Raw genomic sequence first — 21,332 nt, 5'->3', positions numbered from 1 at the left:
TCTGACTCGCAAGCAGTTGAGGGGTGTAACTGCTTTAAGGGAAGAAAGAAAGAGAGGCGGAGCTACTGTTCCTTAGGGAGAAGGTGGGAGGAGATTGATGAACTGGCTTGCAAAGAGATAGGAGGCTATGTTCAGACTGCAGGCATATTTTTGCAGATTTTTTTCTCAAATCATATCTTTTCAGGCAGACCGTCCGCACCATTAATGGCAAGTGATCAAATCAGATTGGCCTCTTCAGACATAACCAACATATCTGCATGGGTTGCTTTGGTAACGACGTAGGCGTACCCACGTGACGATGCTTTCAAAAACAGATGCGGGAAATGGAGGTGCATCATCTCGCTCTCCAAATAAGCGCCCTGACCAGCCGCGGTGCAGGACTCCTCCGTCGCACAAGAAAAAACTCCTCGACGGAGGAGACTGGTAAATATTGTGATGTTCCGTGCTGCAGTCAACGATTTTTGACGTCATCGTTGTGTGTCGCGTTAAGAGTGACGCAAAATACCTTTTGAAATCAGAGCGTCCGGACTGAGACGCATCTGAAAAATCAGATTTCAATCGTATTTAAAACCACTCCCTATGTGGTTAAAATCAGATTCGGAAAAATCAGATTTCATTTTGGTCCAGACTATCAAAATTTTACCTGGATACCATCTGGATATGCAGAAATTCGGGTTTTCTTAACAAGGATGCGTCGGTGACGCTCATTAATGAAATAATAATGGGATTTTATCAAATCACATTAAGAATATCACCATGGGTTTGTGTGTATTATAGTAATTACAAATAAAAATGAATTGCTGGCATATAACTTACATATAACGCCCTTTTAGTAGGTAGTAAAGTAGTAGGCTACTGCATATATTAGGCAGAATGACCGCTCCAGTCACCATTCACTTAAATAGTATTCGAAAAATTTGCAAATGAAAGTGAATGGTGACTGACTATAACATTCTGCTTAACATCACGGAATTAGCTGCGGACAAAGTCTAAAATGCCTAAAAGTTAAAGTTCTCATGTAGTGGCAATGTAGTGGTTCATTCAAATGTAAATAATCTAGTCAATTGCATTTAGAGTCCAGCACAAAGTTTGCTCTCCTTTAGTATGAGGCAGAGCCATATGAGCTACACTGCCATTGAAAATTAATTTACGGAACAACATCGCCCCCTCCTGAACATAAGGCGCTATTTCCTTAAAGGAATAGTTCACCCAAAAATAAAAATGATCGTATCGCCATAATGCCATCCAAGATGTGAATGACTTTTTCATCTGTTGAACACAAAGATTTTTAGAGGCTGTGAGGAACAGACTTACAGTCTCAATGGGTAGTACTATTGTTTACATCGGTGTTGATCATTCAGCTGATAAAAAAACAAAACACAAACACACACAAAAAACTTCCACACAATTTTATGCGATCTAGGACCTTACACAGCTTTATACAGTCAATGCATACCATTGAAGAGACTAAGTATTTCCCTCACAGCCTCATGTTTCCATGGATCATGGTAAAAATATTATTTTGATTATTGGGGGTTTACCTCCCTCTTATCCCCCATGGAATATACATCCTTGCAACAGTGGGGAAGGGCACTTCTTTTCCAGAATGACAATGCCCCTTAGCACAAAGAGAGGTCCATAAAATATTGTCAGTCTGGAATGGAAGCAATAGATTGGCCTGCAAAGCCCAGACCTCATCCACTTGGACACCTGTGGGAGTCCCTTCACCCAACATAGTGACCTCACTGATGCTCTTGTGTCTTGTTGAGCATTTAATTTCAATAGCATTGGAATTAATAGGCTTAAAGGCTGAGTAGGCTTACCTATATGTTGGAACATGCCTGCAGGGATTTGTTCCTATTCAGACACAAGAGCATTAGTAATGTCAGGCACTGATATAAGGCCTGGCTTGCAATGTTCCAATTCATCCCAAAGGTGTCCATTGGGGTTCAGCATTGGGCTTGTTTTCAGACCAGTGAATTTCTTCCACGTCAGACTCAGGAAATGTATGGAATGCACAGGGACATTGCCATGCTGAAGCAGAAAAAGGCCCTCCTCAAACTTCTACATTTAAAATAGTATTGGGTATTATTATTTATTAAAATGTCAGTATTAATAAAATATTGGGTGGCAATTTATGGATACACACACTCCAAACATGCCAACAAAATGTTAAGCATTCATTCATTTGTATTAATATGTAGTCTACATAAACTGTAGTAATCAAAGTGAGGGTCTAAGATGTTCAAAATACTGTATGTCTTATACTGTACATGACAAATGTAAATACTGACAAACACAATAAGAGCTACAAGTACTGCAAGTAATAAATATGCCCATACTTTGTATATTTTACACATAAGTAATAACAAATAAAAATAAACTTTAAAAGACTATTCTTTAAATACAGGCACTTTTGTCCTAGCCAGGGGTTGATTTTTAGTAACCCTCCTATTGCTTTCGGGTCAGTTAAATAAGAGAGCTAAATAATAATTGATTACCAACCCACATCTCAGAATAGCATTCTGAGATATACTTCTCACCACAATTTTTCAGAGCAGTTATCTAAGTTATCATAGACTTTGTCAGTTCGAACCAGGCTGGCCATTCACTGTTGAACTCTCTCATCAATTTCCATCCACAGAACTGCTGCTCACTGGATGTTTTTTGTTTTTGAGTAAATTCTAGAGACTGTTGTGTGTGAAAATCTCAGGAGCAGTTACAGAAATACTCAAACCAGCCCATCAGGCACCAACAATCATCCATGTTGTCCTAGTATCTAATCAGCCAATCGTGTGGCAGCAGTGCATAAAATCATGCAGACACAGGTCAGAAGCTTCATTTAGTGTTCACATCAACCATGTATGTATGTATATATATACACTCACCTAAAGGATTATTAGGAACACCTGTTCAATTTCTCATTAATGCAATTATCTAATCAACCAATCACATGGCAGTTGCTTCAATGCATTTAGGGGTGTGGTCCTGGTCAAGACAATCTCCTGAACTCCAAACTGAATGTCAGAATGGGAAAGAAAGGTGATTTAAGCAATTTTGAGCAATTCATGGTTGTTGGTGCCAGATGGGCCGGTCTGAGTATTTCACAATCTGCTCAGTTACTGGGATTTTCACACACAACCATTTCTAGGGTTTACAAAGAATGGTGTGAAAAGGGAAAAACATCCAGTATGCGGCAGTCCTGTGGGCGAAAATGCCTTGTTGATGCTAGAGGTCAGAGGAGAATGGGCCGACTGATTCAAGCTGATAGAAGAGCAACTTTGCCTGAAATAACCACTCATTACAACCGAGGTATGCAGCAAAGCATTTGTGAAGCCACAACACACACAACCTTGAGGCGGATGGGCTACAACAGCAGAAGGGTACCACTCATCTCCACTACAAATAGGAAAAAGAGGCCACAATTTGCAAGAGCTCACCAAAATTGGACAGGTGAAGACTGGAAAAATGTTGCCTGGTCTGATGAGTCTCGATTTCTGTTGAGACATTCAGATGGTAGAGTCAGAATTTGGCGTAAACAGAATGAGAACATGGATCCATCATGCCTTGTTACCACTGTGCAGGCTGGTGGTGGTGGTGTAATGGTGTGGGGGATGTTTTCTTGGCACACTTTAAGCCCCTTAGTGCCAATTGGGCATCCTTTAAATGCCACGGCCTACCTGAGCATTGTTTCTGACCATGTCCATCCCTTTATGGCCACCATGTACCCATCCTCTGATGGCTACTTCCAGCAGGATAATGCACCATGTCACAAAGCTTGAATGATGTGGTGGAACGGGAGCTTCGTGCTCTGGATGTGCATCCCACAAATCTCCATCAACTGCAAGATGCTATCCTATCAATATGGGCCAACATTTCTAAAGAATGCTTTCAGCACCTTGTTGAATCAATGCCACGTAGAATTAAGGCAGTTCTGAAGGCGAAAGGGGGTCAAACACAGTATTAGTATGGTGTTCCTAATAATCCTTTAGGTGAGTGTATATATGAACATTTAAGAAGTAAAATATGAGTTACAATATGGTTTTAGAAGAAAACCATTGGGTTATCAATGTCTTATAATCTTAAAATCCACCAAATGCAAAAGGTGTTTGCATATTCTGAATGCAATAGAAGGGTTAAAACAAACATTTATTTTTTTTGGACAACTAAAAATGATGTCATCATTGACTCGCACTTCTTTTCTTGTAAGGTGTTATGTTGAACGTCAACCTCGGTCATTATTTACTTTACCTGCATCTTTTTTCCAAGTGAATGGACTGAGGTTTAGGGATAACCCTAATCTCCCTAACATTATGCCGCACATCTTTTGTGTTTCACAGCAGAAAATTAGTTTGCAATGACATGAGGGTGAGTAAATGTCGACTTTTCCATTTTTAGTGAGCTTTTAACTCTTTAAAAGTAGGCCTTTACCAAAAATGGCAAACAGTTTGTGCTTTAAATGGCATGCAATATTTCTACAGTGGGAAATTCCTGGAAACTCAATGTTTACTTTTGCTTTATCATAAACCTCCTTTTCTGTATTCATGACTACATTGATAATCCTTTATCTAACACCTTGTATTGAATAGAGAATTTTCCAATTGTTTTGGAAACAACGGGTATTGCTATTTTTGTTTTTCATCCAATTATGCTCTGTTCTATTTAAAACGTGTGTTAAAAACTGAAAGAAGTATATATTAGTTTATTTAATTGCCTTTGCTGCTTTTGTTAATATATCATTCACTTCCCTGTTTTGCCAGTTAGTCTGTTCTAAAACGATGAACTGATTCTGAAGATCGTACGGATTTCTCGGTGTAAATCAAGAGATTTTTGTTAATAATAATCTGTGCAATTCACTTGGACCTTAACAGGCTCTGTGAGGTTGGTGTAGATTAGAGACTGTAAAATCGGTTTGTAGGTCCCATGACTTGATAGCTTAAAGGTAAACGCCGCCCCCTAATGAGCGTATAACATCCATTCTGCTCTTACACTAGAAACAGAAGTTAGCTGAACGCACTACACAGAACACTATGAGCTCTCTGCTAAAATTTGCCCCGCTGTTTTTGGCGGTCGCCGTTTGCCATGGATGGCTGTTCGGTGACTTTGGCGCACAACCGAATGAGCTCGATAAAATCTCGCTCTGGCCGCTACCGCAGAAATTTCAGTCGTCTGCCGTCTCTTTTAAACTCAGCCCTTTCAGCTTTCAAATCGTCCACGCTAAGGAGTCCACCGCCGGAACGAGCTGCAGTCTACTCCAGAATGCATTTCGCAGGTATGTAACATAACTACAGTTTATTTGTATTTGGTTGGTATTGTATCGTGCGAGACGCAAATGTTGGAGCAAACAGGAAGTACATTATCACTTTTGTGTAGTTCCAAGTTTCAGTTGATTTAATTCAGTCATGAATTAACAATTTGTTTTACAGGTATTTTGAGTACATGTTTGGCGACGTAAAGAAGCAAGAGAAAAGCCACAAGAAAGCTTTGTTTTCAGATATTGAAGAGCTTCGAGTTCAGATCACATCAGCTGATCCAGAATGCGACGGTTTCCCGAGTATAAAAACCAACGAGTCATGTGAGTTCCCTTCTTTTCCGTCCCTGAAACCTTCTGCGCCGGAACATCATTGCATGTAATCTATTTTTAACGATCGCTAATCCAATAAGAGACATCTGCCGCCCGGAGGCGTAATCTGGTTATCGTATTTTGTTCTTTAAACTGTACATTTCTGCTTTTTTTTGTGTAGATGAGCTGACAGTTGATCAACCTTCTGCTTTACTGAAAGCTCCTAATGTATGGGGAGCTTTGCGAGGTAAGCACAACTCCACAATGGAGTTGGACAGCAAATAACCTAGTAGTAAACAGGTGACATTTCTATTTTCCTTTTGCAGGAATATGTTGTACCAATTTCCAAGAAATGTGAATGGTATTATATACCATTGGTATTAGTACTTTGTAATATTTCATCAAACTTGGTGTTTCAATTAGATAACCTGAATTCCAAACAAGTGTTTGCAGTGTTGGTCTATGTTAAAATAGAAATAACTCTTTCTACTGAGGGAGATTCCTGGAAACTGCTTATTCATGGCTGTATTGATTAGCTTTTACCTAAAAGGTCAAATAGAGAAATCCTAAATCTTTTGTTTTTAGTCATTTCTTTTTTCTTTGTTAAAATTGTTTAAGACTGGTGTTCAAAACTGAAAGAGGTATTTTGTTCATATTGTTGCCACTGCTGGTCTGCTTAGGTGAAAGGAAGGTTAATCGTTGAAAGATAATATGTTTAATATAAGTAGGTCACAACACATTCATAAAAGTTAGTGACTTGAATTCCAGTCTGATGTTATTATCATTTTACTTATTCACTATAAGTAAAGATTTATAAGCTGATTTAGCATTGTTTTAAAACTGAGTGTTCCATTTTTGGTCTTTAATTATGTAAATGCTATTTTTTTGTGGATTATGATTTCTCAAGTATGCATGCTACAAGCCAGAATGAAGTCCAGATAGAAAGCAAAAAAACATCAATAGAAGTAATTTAGCCACATAGTCTAATCTGGGCTTTAGGTTTAAAGATTAGTAAAATAATTATCATTGTACATCTATCTTTATCCCATTATGTAATATGTTAGACCATATCTCAATGGATGCTTTCTCTTATGTCAAACTTCCTCATAATTTAAATTTTTTTCTAAGGACTGGAAACATTCAGTCAGCTGCTCTATGAGGATCACTATGGAGTTGTAAGTTCAAATAAACCTTTATTGCAGTGATGTAATTGATTAAGACTGTTTAATCAAACAGTATTTTTGGGTATACTTAAGTTAATTTTTGTCATCTTGCCAGAGCAACATCAATAAGACAGTCATCTCAGATTTCCCACGGTTTGCCCACCGAGGAGTCCTCCTGGACTCATCTCGCCACTATCTGCCACTCAAAGTCATTTTGGCCAATTTGGTAAGATGAAATTCTGTGATTTTGACTGGCTTGACATAAGTAATTATATTATGCAAAATAGATTCCTATATATATATATATATATATATATATATATATATATAGATGATTGGTGACTATGCACATTTTTCATTAGTGCTCACTTTCCTCAAATGGAGGACAATATCCTCATGCCCTTTAAAATAGCTCAAGGAAGAAATGTTATTTGTGAAACTGGAAAGTCAAGTTGTTCACACATGATAGTAATCATTAGACAGGATGATGCTCATCACAAGGTTTGTCTAAAAAGCTTTTTGGACCGTAAACAGTGGTGATAATCCCTTTAGGATTATATGTAGTTATGTAATTAGGGAAAGATGTCCCTATCAGTGACATCATCTGTATGTTTAAGTAAGGTAAATTTACCTTGCATATAAACCAAATCTAACCCACACTGTAAAAAAATGAAATGACTTTTTATCCAGATAATGGAGGGTTTTGAGCCACAGATACTACAAATCATCAAATGCATTACATTGCACCTACATAAAATGTTAGACCAACAATATTCCCCCAAATGTTGTCACAGCTAGCCTAACAGAGTTATTTTTGTTATTAGTTAAATAGTTTAGATTAGTTATTTTTACAATTTCATATTGAACAATGTTGCTGGTTTGTGAGTTACCAGCATGCATTGCAACATGAATAAATTATGCAGTTAGTGTTATAGGGTTATTTTTGTTGTTGTTGGCGTACTTTATTTATGCTGTTAGTGTTGTTTTGTTGCAACTATTTGTTAATTATTGTGTGGTAAATAGGCAAAGATTGCAGTTATCTTCATTTAAAAGGAATTTAAAACCATATGTAAGATTGAAATGGTTTCAAAATGAAAGTTTTCGTATTGTGAATGAATAGTTGGCTGAAAAAGAAATTGGTAGTTTTATTTGCATTTAGTTAACAAACATTCAAATTGACAGACTATTGAGTGAGGACAATTATTAAATTGTTGAGAGAACTCAAAAATTGTAATGCATCATATTGGCTTAATCTTGCTAATCTTGGTTGACCGTTAAAAAATTATTTGACCCATTATTTGTTAGATGTTAATGGTTTTGTTCCACAGTGTTTGGTAATGAAATGTCTAATTTTCACAGGAAGCTATGGCGATGAACAAGTTTAACGTATTCCACTGGCACATTGTGGACGATCCGTCTTTTCCCTATATCAGCCGTACCTTCCCCGAGTTAAGTCAGAAGGTGAGCATGGGATGCACCTGGAAATGAAAGATTTTTGGCTTGACTTTCTTACAGTTTTACATTTCATTAATTAGTTTTCAGATGTGACAATCAGGATGTTGACTGCTTTGTTGACTGTGGATTCAGCTGTAATACTAGGGGTGGTGGCCAGCACCACTTAAATTAACACAAGCTGATGTTTCAAGCCATAATCACACTGCAGTAAATTCCAGGTTTATTAACAGGTTTAAATCAAGATAAGCCATGAGAAATGTCTGCTCTCAATAATAGTTTCCTTTCTCATGTACTTTTGTTTATTGTATTTGCTGCCCTGGAAGCAAATGGTAAGTGGAATGCTGTGATCAGGTGTAAAAATGTACAGCAACATACTTCTGTAGTAAATGCTGCTGTTAGCAAAAGCATTAGCTTGAATTAGTGCTGCACGATTAATCATATCGCAATCGCGATGTCAGCCTGTGCGATTATATGAAGGCAAAATGCTGCGATTTTATTAAATAAATAAGTGCATGTGTGGACGTGACAGCCCATTTTCTACACAGCTAATAAAAAGATGACCTGTCTATAATGATGAAACGCGAGACGAGAGGAGCGCTGCAGCTCGAGTGTCTGATAGAAGCACAGATCGCAGCTTAGCGATATATATTTATTTCATCCTTAATTAAGCTTCAAATAATACAGGAGCGTGTCATGTAAATAAAAACAAACTCCAAAACTGTCATTCTCTGTGCGGTCAGAGCTGCTTCAACCAGTCAGCGGAAGAGACCCAATCTGAGCGGGAGAGATTTAAAATTCCACCGGCTGATGCGCACTCTAACACGGAGACACTCGTCTCTCACCACCGCTGTCTGCAGCTCGCAACGTCATCATCATGAGATCATCATAAGATAAGATCAATCTTGTGTGAAAAATATATATATATATGTGTGTGTGTTTTGGATAGACTAGATTGACAAATGCTTATCAATAATAGTCTTACGGCTAAAATGTTTACAGTGTTCAGTGACTAAAATATCAATATGACTAAATGTTACTAAAATATGACTAAAATGTCAACCGTTTTCATTGACTAAAAGTACATAAAAAATGCCCAGACTTTGTCAAACAAAATGACAAAAATAATAAATATAAATAGGATAAGGTTGACTAAATATGATAAAAACTAAAAAGGACATTTGACATAGGATTAAGACTATGATTAAATATAAAAACGGCTCACAAAATGAACACGATTATTCATTTGCCAGGTCATTAGGAGTGTATTAATGCAAAGCCAACATTTACGTGTTTTTAACGTCACTTTTTTGATCAGTATGGTACCACTTCCGCCTCATTTTAAGCCAGGGAAAACCCTGGTTATATGGCAATATTTTGGCTTTAAGATAACCTACACTGAGCAGAGAGAGGTACTGTGCAAAATTAAAGTTTCTACATCACGTGGCAACACGACAATTTTATATCAGCACCTGAAACAGCACAGTGAAAAGTAGAAACGTGAGATTTCAGAAAATTATCCACACACTGGACAAGAGATACCAGCGATAAGTTGACAACTTTTTAGAAAGAGGATTTGGAAATACCAGTTGTCATTTAAAAAAACAACAACGGTTTTAGTAGTTTGAGTGAACCACACTTTTATATCCAGTTTCCTTTTCAAAAGAGTTTATAGAAAGTACATGTTACATCCTGATTAAATGTCCCTGTTTGTTTGTACAATCTTAATTTCATGAAAATTTGTATGTTCTTATTTATTGTTCTATTTTATTTGGGTGTAATATTGAGAAAAGAACAAGTTTGCAGTAATGCAAAGATGTTATTATTTAATTTAGTAAAATATAATTTTAATTTGAAAACACTGTTCATTTATAGTGGTTTTTGTTGCTAGTTTGTATGTTTGAGTTGAGAAATACACATTTCAGCATTATCAGTAATCTATTTGTGCATTGTCTTTGATAACCAAGCAAGTTGACTCATGTTACTATTTGTTTATTATATCGCAATCGCATATCGCAATATTAGCCTCAATAATCGCAATATGACATTTTCCCCAAATCGTGCAGCCCTAGCTTGAATGTTAATGTACTTTGGCCATAGAGCCCAACTGCCACTGTCATTACCCAAAAACTGGCTGGAATTACTTTTGTTTGTGTATGTATTCCAGTCTCCCTATTTGTTTTGTGAATGACAGGGAGCCTACCACCCATTCACACATGTGTACTCTCCAGCTGATGTGAAGATGGTCATTGAGTTTGCTCGCATGAGGGGGATCCGGGTCATCCCTGAGTTTGACACCCCAGGACACACACAGTCATGGGGCAATGGTCAGTTGGTGGACATTAATGATCTGTTAATAGAGATAGATGCAGTATATATATATTTATAATGATCATTATGTTTTTTCGGCCATGTTTTGTTGGTGTCAACAGTGAGCTGTTATCTTTATTTGAGCTTTTCATGTAATACTGATAATAACGTTATGGCCATTTGTTCACATTTTATTCAGCTGTTACTGATTAATATGACAAGTTAATGTTCAGTCTCTTTCGCCTCCAGGCCAAAAGGATCTGCTAACTCCCTGTTATTCTGGCTCCACCCCATCTGGAACATTTGGGCCAGTGAACCCCATCTTGAACTCCACTTATGAGTTCATGGCCCAGTTCTTCAAAGAGATCAGCACTGTCTTTCCTGATGCCTACATTCATCTCGGGGGAGATGAGGTCGACTTCAGTTGCTGGTAAGAATGTGAGAAGCTTCTTCCCTAAATCACTTTCATCTGCTATCATTAACCTATATAGTTTTCCTGAATATTAACCCAAATGGAAATTATTGTACCTTATATTGCGCAATAAATTGTGACATAAAACAGTTAAGCCAAGTCATAATGGATTGAGTTATTATGGAGAATGAAAACTATAGCACAAACAACATAGCTTGCTTTTTATGAATGTTTCATGGCCAAAAAAACATGCAAAGTGACAAAGTGTCTAGTATAAAACGTTTACGGGATTACACCTTCATTAGTGCTAAAGGGGTAATCCCAATTTATTTTTTGCATGTTTGTTTTTTTTTAACTCCATTGGAGCCTCTTAATAAATAAACAATTTTTGATAGATTTTTTCCTGATTGAATTTGAGCTCTACTTTCAATTGCATAATGCATTTGAGTCAGCACACCAGAAGCATTACGATATTTTTTGTACCCAACCCTCATTTTCGGAATAGAATACTACTCTTACTATTTCTGCCATTAAGACCATGCTTACATTCCCCTTAATGTTCTTATAGGAAGTCCAATCCTGATATTCAGAAGTTTATGAAGCAGCAGGGCTTTGGGACAGACTACAGCAAACTGGAGTCCTTCTACATTCAGAGGTGAGATTTCTAATACTGTCAGGAATTCTGAAGTATGAAGGACCCAGAGGAAGAGATGTAGATGTGGGGGAAGACACTGCCCGGGGTAAATTGCCCCAACTTTAACTTTTACTCTTGACCATAGATGGCACTAAGTCTCATCTCAATACCCTTATTGAATGTCTGTGCTCCTCTTAATCTTGATATTTCATCTGAATACCAACATTTGTGAGATTTATTCCATCCGAACATTTTTGAGATTATATGATCTAATGTTTCGTCATTGGAAAATAGTGATCTGTGGCATTCTATTCTGTTGGATATTAAAAGTTTTTATTTCTGTTTGTTAATGGGGAATATGTGGACATGGTAAAGTATTTTGATTTTGAGTAAAAAAAATATGTTATTATTTTGAAGTGACAAGTATTGGGGTAAGATGGACCCTTTTCATAATCTTTAATTTTGTGCTATGACAACAAAATTAGCAAATGTTTCTATTTATTTCCTTTGATAATATGTTGGATGACCATCCTATACATGCTAAAAGTTTATCTATATACAGTATGTTACCCTACTTAAATCGATGCACTTGGATAAGAGCAATATTCTATACACAAAATATGGGAATAATTATATTGCAAGTTAATTTATTTACCCATTTATTTCCCCTAATGCTATGAAATTGTATTCGGTTTTAAACTTCATTAACAAAATAAAAATTACACTATTTATGTTTGACAAACAGGTTACTTGATATTGTGACTGCTACCAAGAAAGGCTACATGGTGTGGCAAGAAGTATTTGACAATGGGGTGAAGGTAAGACACATCTCTACTCATCTAGGTGAACAGGCTTATATTGTACGACGGCTATTCAGTGCCAATAATCTGCGCGCATTATTGATGCTCGCATGCACAATAGATTAAAGACATGCGAGGAAACGGGAAGAACCCGCATGCTCATTTTAAACCCTTGTGCAGACAAAATCCCCTGTGCATGCAATAAAACCTTTCGTGTGCGAGAACATGCCGTGCGAGTAAGGTCATTCTTCTGCTTTGCTCACGCAAACAACTTTTAATTTTGTCAGTTGTGGGGCAGGCTCTTGCTGTTTTGTTTGGAACCTCAAATATCATTGGTTATTATCTTTTCCCGGAAGTCAGATGTGATTGGCTCCCTGTTACTACAAAGAACCATAAACTGGCCTGTGATTTGTGAGAGACATGGCTTCATCAAGGTACCCTCTGCATGTTAGTCATTATTACTTTATTTGTTGCTAATTTCAGGGCTGATTTAATGAATGAAAATACTGTGTATCTTTGGAAGACACATTAAAAAAAGGTAGGTTACTAGCTAGCTGTTGCATTCTTGTGATGTTACTATATACAGTAGAGCTTAAAGAACTGGCATTTATTTATATTTAATCTGACTTTTGTCATCGCAGTTGTAAGACACTTTATAATTAATTGAACAGTTGTGAGCCCAGGAAAATAAATCAAAGCCTTATTTAACTGGATGTTGCAAAGTGTCTGCGTCTACATTGATGACTTTAAACCACTGATTTCAAAGTTGCTATTAGGGAACAATCTTTAATTTGCATAATGTATATCACTTTAGATAAAAAAGTAATTACTTTTACATATAAGCATGCAATAAACACATTTTAGAGATATAATTTGTTTTGTTATCAGCCTAGATACAGCTATCTTGTCATTATGCATGGTTGATTGTGTTTTATATGCTTTCCATCCCTTGTACAAGGTTCAACTCACATCACCCATATGCTTTGAGGCCTGAATTGTGCCTAAACTGTAATATAGCTGTAATATACTGCATCAAATTCAAATTTTTTATAATGTTTTTATTTTAAATCTTACAGTTTCTCCCATGAAAATAACATGGAAAATATATTATTCCAAGATCTGTGGCAAGATGACCACTCAAAATTAATAATGTTAAAATATAGCGTTGAATAACCAGCAGTCTATGTTCTCTTCAAACGCCTCCCCTGTTGATCAGCCACCCTGCTGAATCGACTGTCTCGATTTGCCATTTACTGGAGTCTTATTACTGGAGTACTACAATTTATAAAAGAGAAACTCTTCTATGTAAACTCAGCAAAAAATAAACATCCCCTTTTCAGGACACTGTATTTTAAAGATATTTTAGCAAAATTCCAAATAACTTAACAGATCCTTATTGTAAAGGGTTTAAACAATGTTTTCCATGCTTGTTGAATAAACAATTAATGAACCTGCACCTGTGGAACGGTCATTAAGACACTAACAGCTTACAGATGGTAGGCAATTAAGGTCACAGTTATAAAACTTAGGACACTAATGAGACCTGTCTACTGACTCTGAAAAACACCGTAGTCCCTGCCCAGGGTCCCTGTTCATCTGAGTGAACATGCCTGAGGCATGAGGACTGCAGATGTGGCCAGGGCAATACATTGCAATTTTCGAACTGTGAGATGCCTAAGACCGCACTACAGGGAGACAGGAAGGACAGCTGATCGTCCTCGCAGTGGCAGACCACATGTAACACCTGCACAGGATCAGAACATCAGAATATCAAACCTGTGAGACCGGTACAGCATGCAACAACAACTGTGCCCGAGTTACATCAGGAACACACAATCTATCCAGCAGTGATCAGACCGCAATAGGCTGAGGCGCTGAACTAAGGGCTTGTAGACCTGTTGTAAGGCAGGTCCTTACCAGAAATCACCAGCAACAACATTGCTTATGGGCACAAACCCACCTTCGCTGGATGAGACAGGACTGGCAAAAAGTGCTCTTCACTGACGAGTCATATTCATATATTCATTTGTCTCACCTAGGGTGATGGTTGGACTCGTTTTCATCATTTATCATCGAAGGAATGAGCATTACACAGAGACCAATACTCTGTAGCGGGATCGATTTGGAAGTGGAGGGTCTGTCATGGTCTGGGGCGTTGCAGGCAATCTCAATGCTGTGCATTATAGGAAAGACATCATCCTCTCTCATGTGGTACCCTTCCTGCAGGCTCATCCTGACATGACCCTCCAGCTTGACAATTTCACCAGCCATACTGCTCATTCTGTGCGCGATTTCCTGCAATACAGGAATGTCAGTGTTCTGCCATGGCCAGCGAAGAGCCCGGATCTCAATCCCCTTGAGCACATCTGGGACCTGTTAGATCAGAGGGTGAATGCTAGAGCCATTCCCCCCAGAAATGTCCAGGAACTTGCAAGTGCCTTGGTGGAAATGTGGGGTAACATCTCACAGCAAGAACTGGCAAATCTGGTGCAGTCTATGAGGAGGAGATGCATTTCAATACTTAATGCAGCTGGAGGCCACACCACATACCTACTGTTACTTTTGATTTTGACCCCCCTCCCTTTGTTCAGGGACACATTATTCCATTTCTGTTTGTCACGTCTGTGAAACTTGTTCATTGTATGTCTTGGTTGTTGTGCATACAAATATTTACACATGTTAAGTTTGCGGAGTTTAGTTCTACCTAACATCGCAATGCAATAGCAAGCTAGTAAACTAGTTGTAAAATTACTGTTTTTAAAGTGTCTGGCAAAGATAAACATAATATAGTATGAAATCAGCATTATTAAATGAACAAATAAAAAAAATGGCAACAAAAAAAAAAGTAATAATGAGGGTCCCTTGATGAAGCCATGTCTCTCACGAAGAACTATAATTTGTTATGGTTCTTCATAATAAAAGGGAGCCAATCACAACTAATTTAGGGGAAAGGGGAATAAACAATGAAATTTTAGGTTACACACAACACTAAGAGCCCGCCCCACGACTGACAAAATTAAAAGCAGAAGCAGAAGAATGATCTTGCTCGTGCGGCAGACGTTTCCTAGCGCAAGAGAGGTTGTATTGCATGCCCAGAAGATTTTGTGAACGGAAGGGTGTAAGGTTCTACCATTTTCCTCGCGCAGCAATGAACTACCATGCGTGAGTGTCAAAAATGCGCGCAAGGCTTTAAAATGCATGCGCAAGTTGTACTTGTTTCCTCACGTGGCTTCAATCTATCACGCGTGCAGGTGTCAAAAATGCACACAGATTATTGCCACTGATTTTCCGCCATAATATGGCGCCATAAAGATCATATTCTTAATGTAATATATTAATCTTTCCAAGCACTGCATGCAGATTAGTAACTATAAAAACAAATGCTTTGTGACTTAAATAGTAACAAGCTAGTTTTCTTTTAACCCTCTCAGTCACAAATAGCATGACAAATGTGCTCGCTTGCTCAACTTTCTTAAGGCACAGCTAAAAAGCTGCATTGATTGCGCTTGCATGTAGATCTTGCATGCTTCCCCCTCAACAAGTTAACAGCAAAAGGGAAAAAAAATTATTAGTTTCAATTTGCACAGAGGGCACATCATTTGCTTTATGCATGTTCCAGCTTAAGGGTGACACTGTTGTGGAGGTGTGGATGTCGAACAATATGGAGGAGGAGCTACAGAATGTAACTGGGGCAGGATTTACAACCATTCTGTCCTCCCCTTGGTACCTGGACTACATTAACTATGGACAGGACTGGCAGCGCTACTACAAAGTTGAGCCACTCAATTTCCCTGGTCAGTTTCTTAAGTCAAACTTTCACTGTTTATTTTAGCACCACTAAAACCGGTTATATCTCTTTTCTAATCTAATGGTTTAAAATGAATTCCTTTTAAGATCTCCTGTTATATACCTTTTACATAGATGTAGATAGTTGACTTCTGCGTTGTATTGGATTAAGCACTTGTGTGTAATGGTATTAATGTGTGTTTGAGATAACTTAAACATATGCTTTGGGTAGGGATGACCCATTTATCCAGAATGCCACTGCAAGACATGGTCTTTAACGACAGTAACATGGGCTCTCCGTTCTTGTCATGGTCCACTTATCGACCAAGAACACTCCTCCACATTGCTCCATCCTACAAAACAATCAAATTTTCACTCTGCTTGCTGCTTTTCATAGGAATACCTCAGTAAAACACTCAGTTAACACGAATGCATGGCTGATTCAAAGTCAACTGAGCTTCTGACTTTCTCTGAAAACATGACACTATATGGTTGTATTTCTCTGGGGAGGCTGGGCTGCATTCAATATCTGATGCATTACAATTTCTGACACAGAGCTGACTTTATATTTTTAATTTTAAAATGGTATGATATTTTGTGTATTATCTAGGGCTGCACCAATATTGATAACCAAGTGATTTTTAAATGACAGCTGATAACTAAAAAGATGCTAAATATTAGAAATGTATACTATTTTGTCAGCTTAAAAACAACTGTGGTCAGTGATCAGTCTTTCTTTGGAAGCATGCAATTGTCTCAGCCTGGTAACTTGCACAACTTTACTTTCCAGCTGACTGATCAAAACCTGTGCAACCTTAGAGGTGAAAGTTGTAGCAGCCAGTCAGATAGGAACTGGCAATTTCTTTTACTTGGCTCTAGCCATTTTTGTGCGCAGGATGCATTAGACATTCAGTAAATTATTTGTAGGCATCCCATCTGAGGCTAAGGATAATATATTGGTGTAATCAGACTGATGCTGATGTTTAAAAATAAACACTAATATTGACTATTCACTAATCATTAATATTTATATCCATTTGGTTACAGATGTTTTGTGCATCACTAGCATTACTAATCGAATAACTAGACAAAATAAATCTAACACGAAGCATGAAAAGCCTTGTAAAAATCTTTGTGTTTGGGGTTTTTGCATGTATGGTTGTTTGTGTTATACAGTTGATGTCAGAAGTTTACATACACTTATTCTTCAACCACTCAACAGATTTAATATTAGCTAAATATAGTTTTGGCAAGTCGTTTAGGACATCTACTTTGTGCATGACATAAGTAATTTTTCAACAATTGTTTATAGACATTGTTACACTTTTAATTGTCTACGTCACAATTCCAGTGGGTACGTTTACACACACTAAGTAAACTGTGCCTTTAAACAGCTTGAAAAATTTCAAACAATGATGTCAAGCCATTAGGAAAAAATTCAATTAGCTTCTGATAGTAGGAGTACTGAATTGGAGGTGTAAATGTGGATGCATTTTAATGTAATTCAAACTTCTGCCTCTTTGCTTGACATCATGGGAAAATAAAAACAAATCAGAATTTTTTTTTTGGACCTCCACAAGTCTGGTTCATCCTTGGGAGCACTTTCCAAACACCTGAAGGTACCACATTCAACTGTACAAACAATAGTACGCAAGTATAAACACCATGGAACCACGCAGCCATCATACCGCACAGGAAGGAGATGCATTCTATCCTAAAGATGAATGTAGTTTAGTGCGAAGTGCAAATCAATCCCAGAACAACAGCAAAGGACCTTGTGAAGATACTGGAGGAAACAGGTAGACAAGTATCTATATCCACAGTAAAACCAGTCCTATATCCACATAACCTGAAAGGCTGCTCATCTAGGAAAATGCCACTGCTCTAAAATGGCATTAAAAAAGACATATTACAGTTTGCAAGTGCACATGTGGACAAAGATCTTACTTTCTGGAGAATGTCCTCTGGTTTAATGAAACAAAAATTTAACTGTTTGGCCATAATGACCATCATTATGTTTGGAGGAAAAAGGGTGAGGCTTGCAGGCCGAAGAACACCATCCCAACCATGAAGCATAGGGATGGCAGCATCATGTTGTGGGGGTGCTGTGCTGCAGGAGGGACTGGTGCACTTCACAAAATAGATGGCATCATTAGGAAGGAAAATTTTGGGAGTATATTGAAGCAACATCTCAAGATATCAGCCAGGAAGTTAAAGCTCGGTCGCATTTGGGTCCCTAACATACCTCCAAAGTTGTGGCAAAATGGCTCAAGGACAACAAAGTCAAGGTATTGGAGTGGCCATCACAAAACCCTGACCTCAATCTGCTAGAAAATTTGTGGGCAGAACTGAAAAAGTGTGTGCGAGCAAGGAACCCTACAAACCTGACTGGATGAATGGGACAAAATCCCAGCAAATTATTGTGAGAAGCTTGTGGAAGGCTACACAAAACATTTGTCCAAGTTAGACAATTTATAGGCAATGCTACCAAATACAAACAAAGTGCATGTAAACTACTGACCTACTGGGAATGTGATGAAAGAAATAAAATACAAAATATTTTACAGAAATAAAGCTTTTAACAGAAATAAAAGCTGTTATTATCTACTATTATTCTGACCTAAGATGGATTTTTTATCAAAGATTAAATGTCAGGAATTGTAAAACTGAGTTTAAATGTATTTGGCTAAGGTGAATCTAAACTTCTGACTTCAAATGTACATGCATGTATATGTACACATGTAGCTGAAAGCTGACACACAGATCCAAGTGTGGAAAGCAAGGCCACAGTACCAGGATGAGATGGCACGGGTAACTGCAGCCGGTTTCAGTGTTCTGCTCTCCGCACCCTGGTACCTCAACCGAATCAACTACGGCCAAGACTGGGTGAACACTTACAAAGCCGACCCCCAGAATTTTACTGGTGTGTGTGTGTAATTTTTGCAGATATGCATGGATTTAATTGGGCAGAGGTTCAACATGTTTCATTTCTTCTTTGTACAAAGTTAGAGGTTTAGAGTAAAAAAAGAAATGATCAAGTTCAGTGTTTAAAAGCACTTATTTCACAATGCTTGATTATATGTGGAGTTAAGTTAGTATTGTTTTTTTACGACATTTTGTCTTTGAATGGGTGAATACATTTTTTCTCATGTTTATTTTAACCTAGGTTAATATGGACAGTAGATTTGGAATTTCCGAGGGTCAGCTACTCTGAAACAAAGGCAACAGTTTATGTTTAATGAATAGCATAGGATTCTCATGCTTGCAAACCCACATTATCACTTTGTACAGACTAACAGCTATGTCTGTAATCAGCAAATACCTAGTTTAAATTGTTTGCTTTGTCTGCACTGTATTCAGGCATAGTAGGAAGTGTGCATGGGTATTTGTATATATTTGTTTGGCATATAACTAAAACAGATCTAGAGCTTACTGCTTACAATTATTGAATGTTTAACCATGAATTGGAGGCCTGGTGACACATATTGGATCTCCCATTAAAGGAAATATTCACCCAAAAATGAAAATTCTCTTAGCATTTACTCACCCTTATGCCATTCCAGATGTGTGAATTTCTTTCATCTGCTAAACTCAAATGAAGACATAATAGAAGAAATTCTCAGCTCTTATGGTTCATAGAATGCAAGTGATTGAGTGCCAGAATTTTGAAACCCAAAAATTACAAAATGGCAGCACAAAAGTAATCCATAAGACTCCAGTGGTTAAATCAATGTCTTCGGAGGGACATGATAGGTGTGGGTGAGAAATGGATCAATAAAAAAAATTATCATCTCTGCTCCGTCAATCTCCACTTTGTTTAACCATCATATCAATTCTGAAGATTTGGATTAAAACACCGGAGTCATATGGATTACTTTTATGATGCCTTTATGTGCTTTTCGGAGCATCAACATTTTGGCTCCCATTCACTTGCATTGTATGGCCCTACTGAGCTGAGATATTCTTCTAATAATCTTCATTTGTGTTCTACAGTAGAAAGTAAGTCATGCACATAGGCATGGCATGAGGGTGAATAAATAAGAGAATTTTCATTTTTGGGTGAACATTCCCTTTATTTATTTATTTTTTTTAACTTGTGATTGACATTTTGACTCCAGGCACAGATTCACAGAAGAAGCTAGTGATTGGTGGAGAGGCTTGTCTCTGGGGAGAGTATGTGGATGCCACCAATCTCACTCCCAGACTCTGGTATGATTGAAACTTTACCTTACAAAAATCATAGATATTATTAATGTGCATTATCATTTTAATTATGTCACAAAACGTTAATTAACTTTGTGCTTGTGAATCTCCTAATGTGTAATATCTAAGAAAATGAAAGTTAAAGCTAGGAGTGTGTACCAAAAATTTAAACCACAATTAGAATTGATTTGCACATATAGTTATGATAATTTATGTGTATATTGTGCCATTGCAGGCCCAGAGCCAGTGCTGTTGCTGAGAGGTTATGGAGTGATGCGAGTGTGACAGACCTTGGGAATGCCTACAACCGCCTGTCTCAGCATCGCTGCCGCATGGTCAAGTAAGTCAGATAGTTCATCAACTGACTCTCACCTTGTTGCCTAATTAATCACGGATACAGCATATAAAAAATTATATTGTGCATTACTTATGAGAGATGGTTCAGTTCATTTATTTACAAGCTGTTTAAAATAACACACATAACAGCTTAAAATGTTTAAGTAAGCATCAGTTTAACTCTAAGCACATTTTTTAATACTGTATATTTGACAGTTTAAATATCCCCCCCCCACACACTTTTTATGTCCATTAGGAGAGGCATCGCTGCAGAGCCTCTATTTACTGGCCACTGTCGTCATGAGTACAAGGGCTGATCAACTTCAGGATTTTCACAATCGAAAATATAAGGGAAAAAACAGGAAAAATGTTTTAAAATTGCAGATCTTAATCCTAATTGCAATCATGTTTTGCTATTGTTGCACTGAGCCAGTTATCCAGGACCTGATTTTTATTTATTTTTAAACGGACTGTTAAATTTGGATTTCCATTGTAAGGTTAAGTTTTATTACAAGACAAATGTGTCAAATACTCATGTGAATAAATTTTAAATTTAAAGTCTCATTTTGTTGTACTCTTTTTATTGTCGTCTGCATTTCCATCCGTGAAAAAGTTTGTCTCTAGCTGAAGGGAACTGAGCAAGGTATGCATGTGTCATGTCCACGTTCAGTCT

At 37.5% G+C, this 21,332-nt stretch overlaps 1 protein-coding gene across 2 annotated transcripts; it reads left to right on the top strand.

Moving 5' to 3' along the window:
* Positions 1–4,953: 4,953 nt before the first annotated feature.
* Positions 4,954–21,214, top strand: hexb (hexosaminidase B (beta polypeptide)). Of its 2 annotated transcripts, none has more exons than XM_052120016.1 (14): positions 4,954–5,272; positions 5,427–5,575; positions 5,745–5,810; positions 6,692–6,738; positions 6,842–6,952; positions 8,086–8,187; positions 10,373–10,505; positions 10,738–10,918; positions 11,469–11,555; positions 12,280–12,352; positions 18,866–19,043; positions 20,239–20,329; positions 20,559–20,663; positions 20,916–21,214. In XM_052120016.1, exons 1-14 carry the CDS (start codon positions 5,031–5,033, stop codon positions 20,974–20,976), a joined length of 1,626 nt encoding a protein of 541 aa, XP_051975976.1. In that variant the 5' UTR covers positions 4,954–5,030; the 3' UTR covers positions 20,977–21,214. The 2 variants fall into 2 exon arrangements, with proteins under 2 accessions (XP_051975976.1, XP_051975985.1); XM_052120025.1 differs by lacking the exon at positions 18,866–19,043 and adding an exon at positions 15,954–16,128.
* The last annotated feature ends 118 nt before the right edge of the window (positions 21,215–21,332 follow it).

The sequence above is a fragment of the Xyrauchen texanus genome, chromosome 4 (genome assembly GCF_025860055.1).
Source record: "Xyrauchen texanus isolate HMW12.3.18 chromosome 4, RBS_HiC_50CHRs, whole genome shotgun sequence".
Taxonomy (NCBI): Eukaryota; Metazoa; Chordata; class Actinopteri; order Cypriniformes; family Catostomidae; genus Xyrauchen; species Xyrauchen texanus.
The sequence above is the reverse complement of the archived record's forward strand: the minus strand, read 5'-3'. Positions and strand labels throughout refer to the sequence as shown.

What these genes read in the sequence shown, in the direction of transcription:
- hexb (XM_052120016.1), top strand. Translation starts at nt 5,031, where the DNA reads ATGAGCTCTCTGCTAAAATTTGCCCCGCTGTTTTTGGCGGTCGCCGTT. An exon ending in TCCCCGAGTTAAGTCAGAAG is followed by an intron (nt 8,188 to 10,372) that starts GTGAGCATGGGA and finishes TGTGAATGACAG; the next exon opens with GGAGCCTACCACCCATTCAC. An exon ending in GAGGTCGACTTCAGTTGCTG is followed by an intron (nt 10,919 to 11,468) that starts GTAAGAATGTGA and finishes ATGTTCTTATAG; the next exon opens with GAAGTCCAATCCTGATATTC.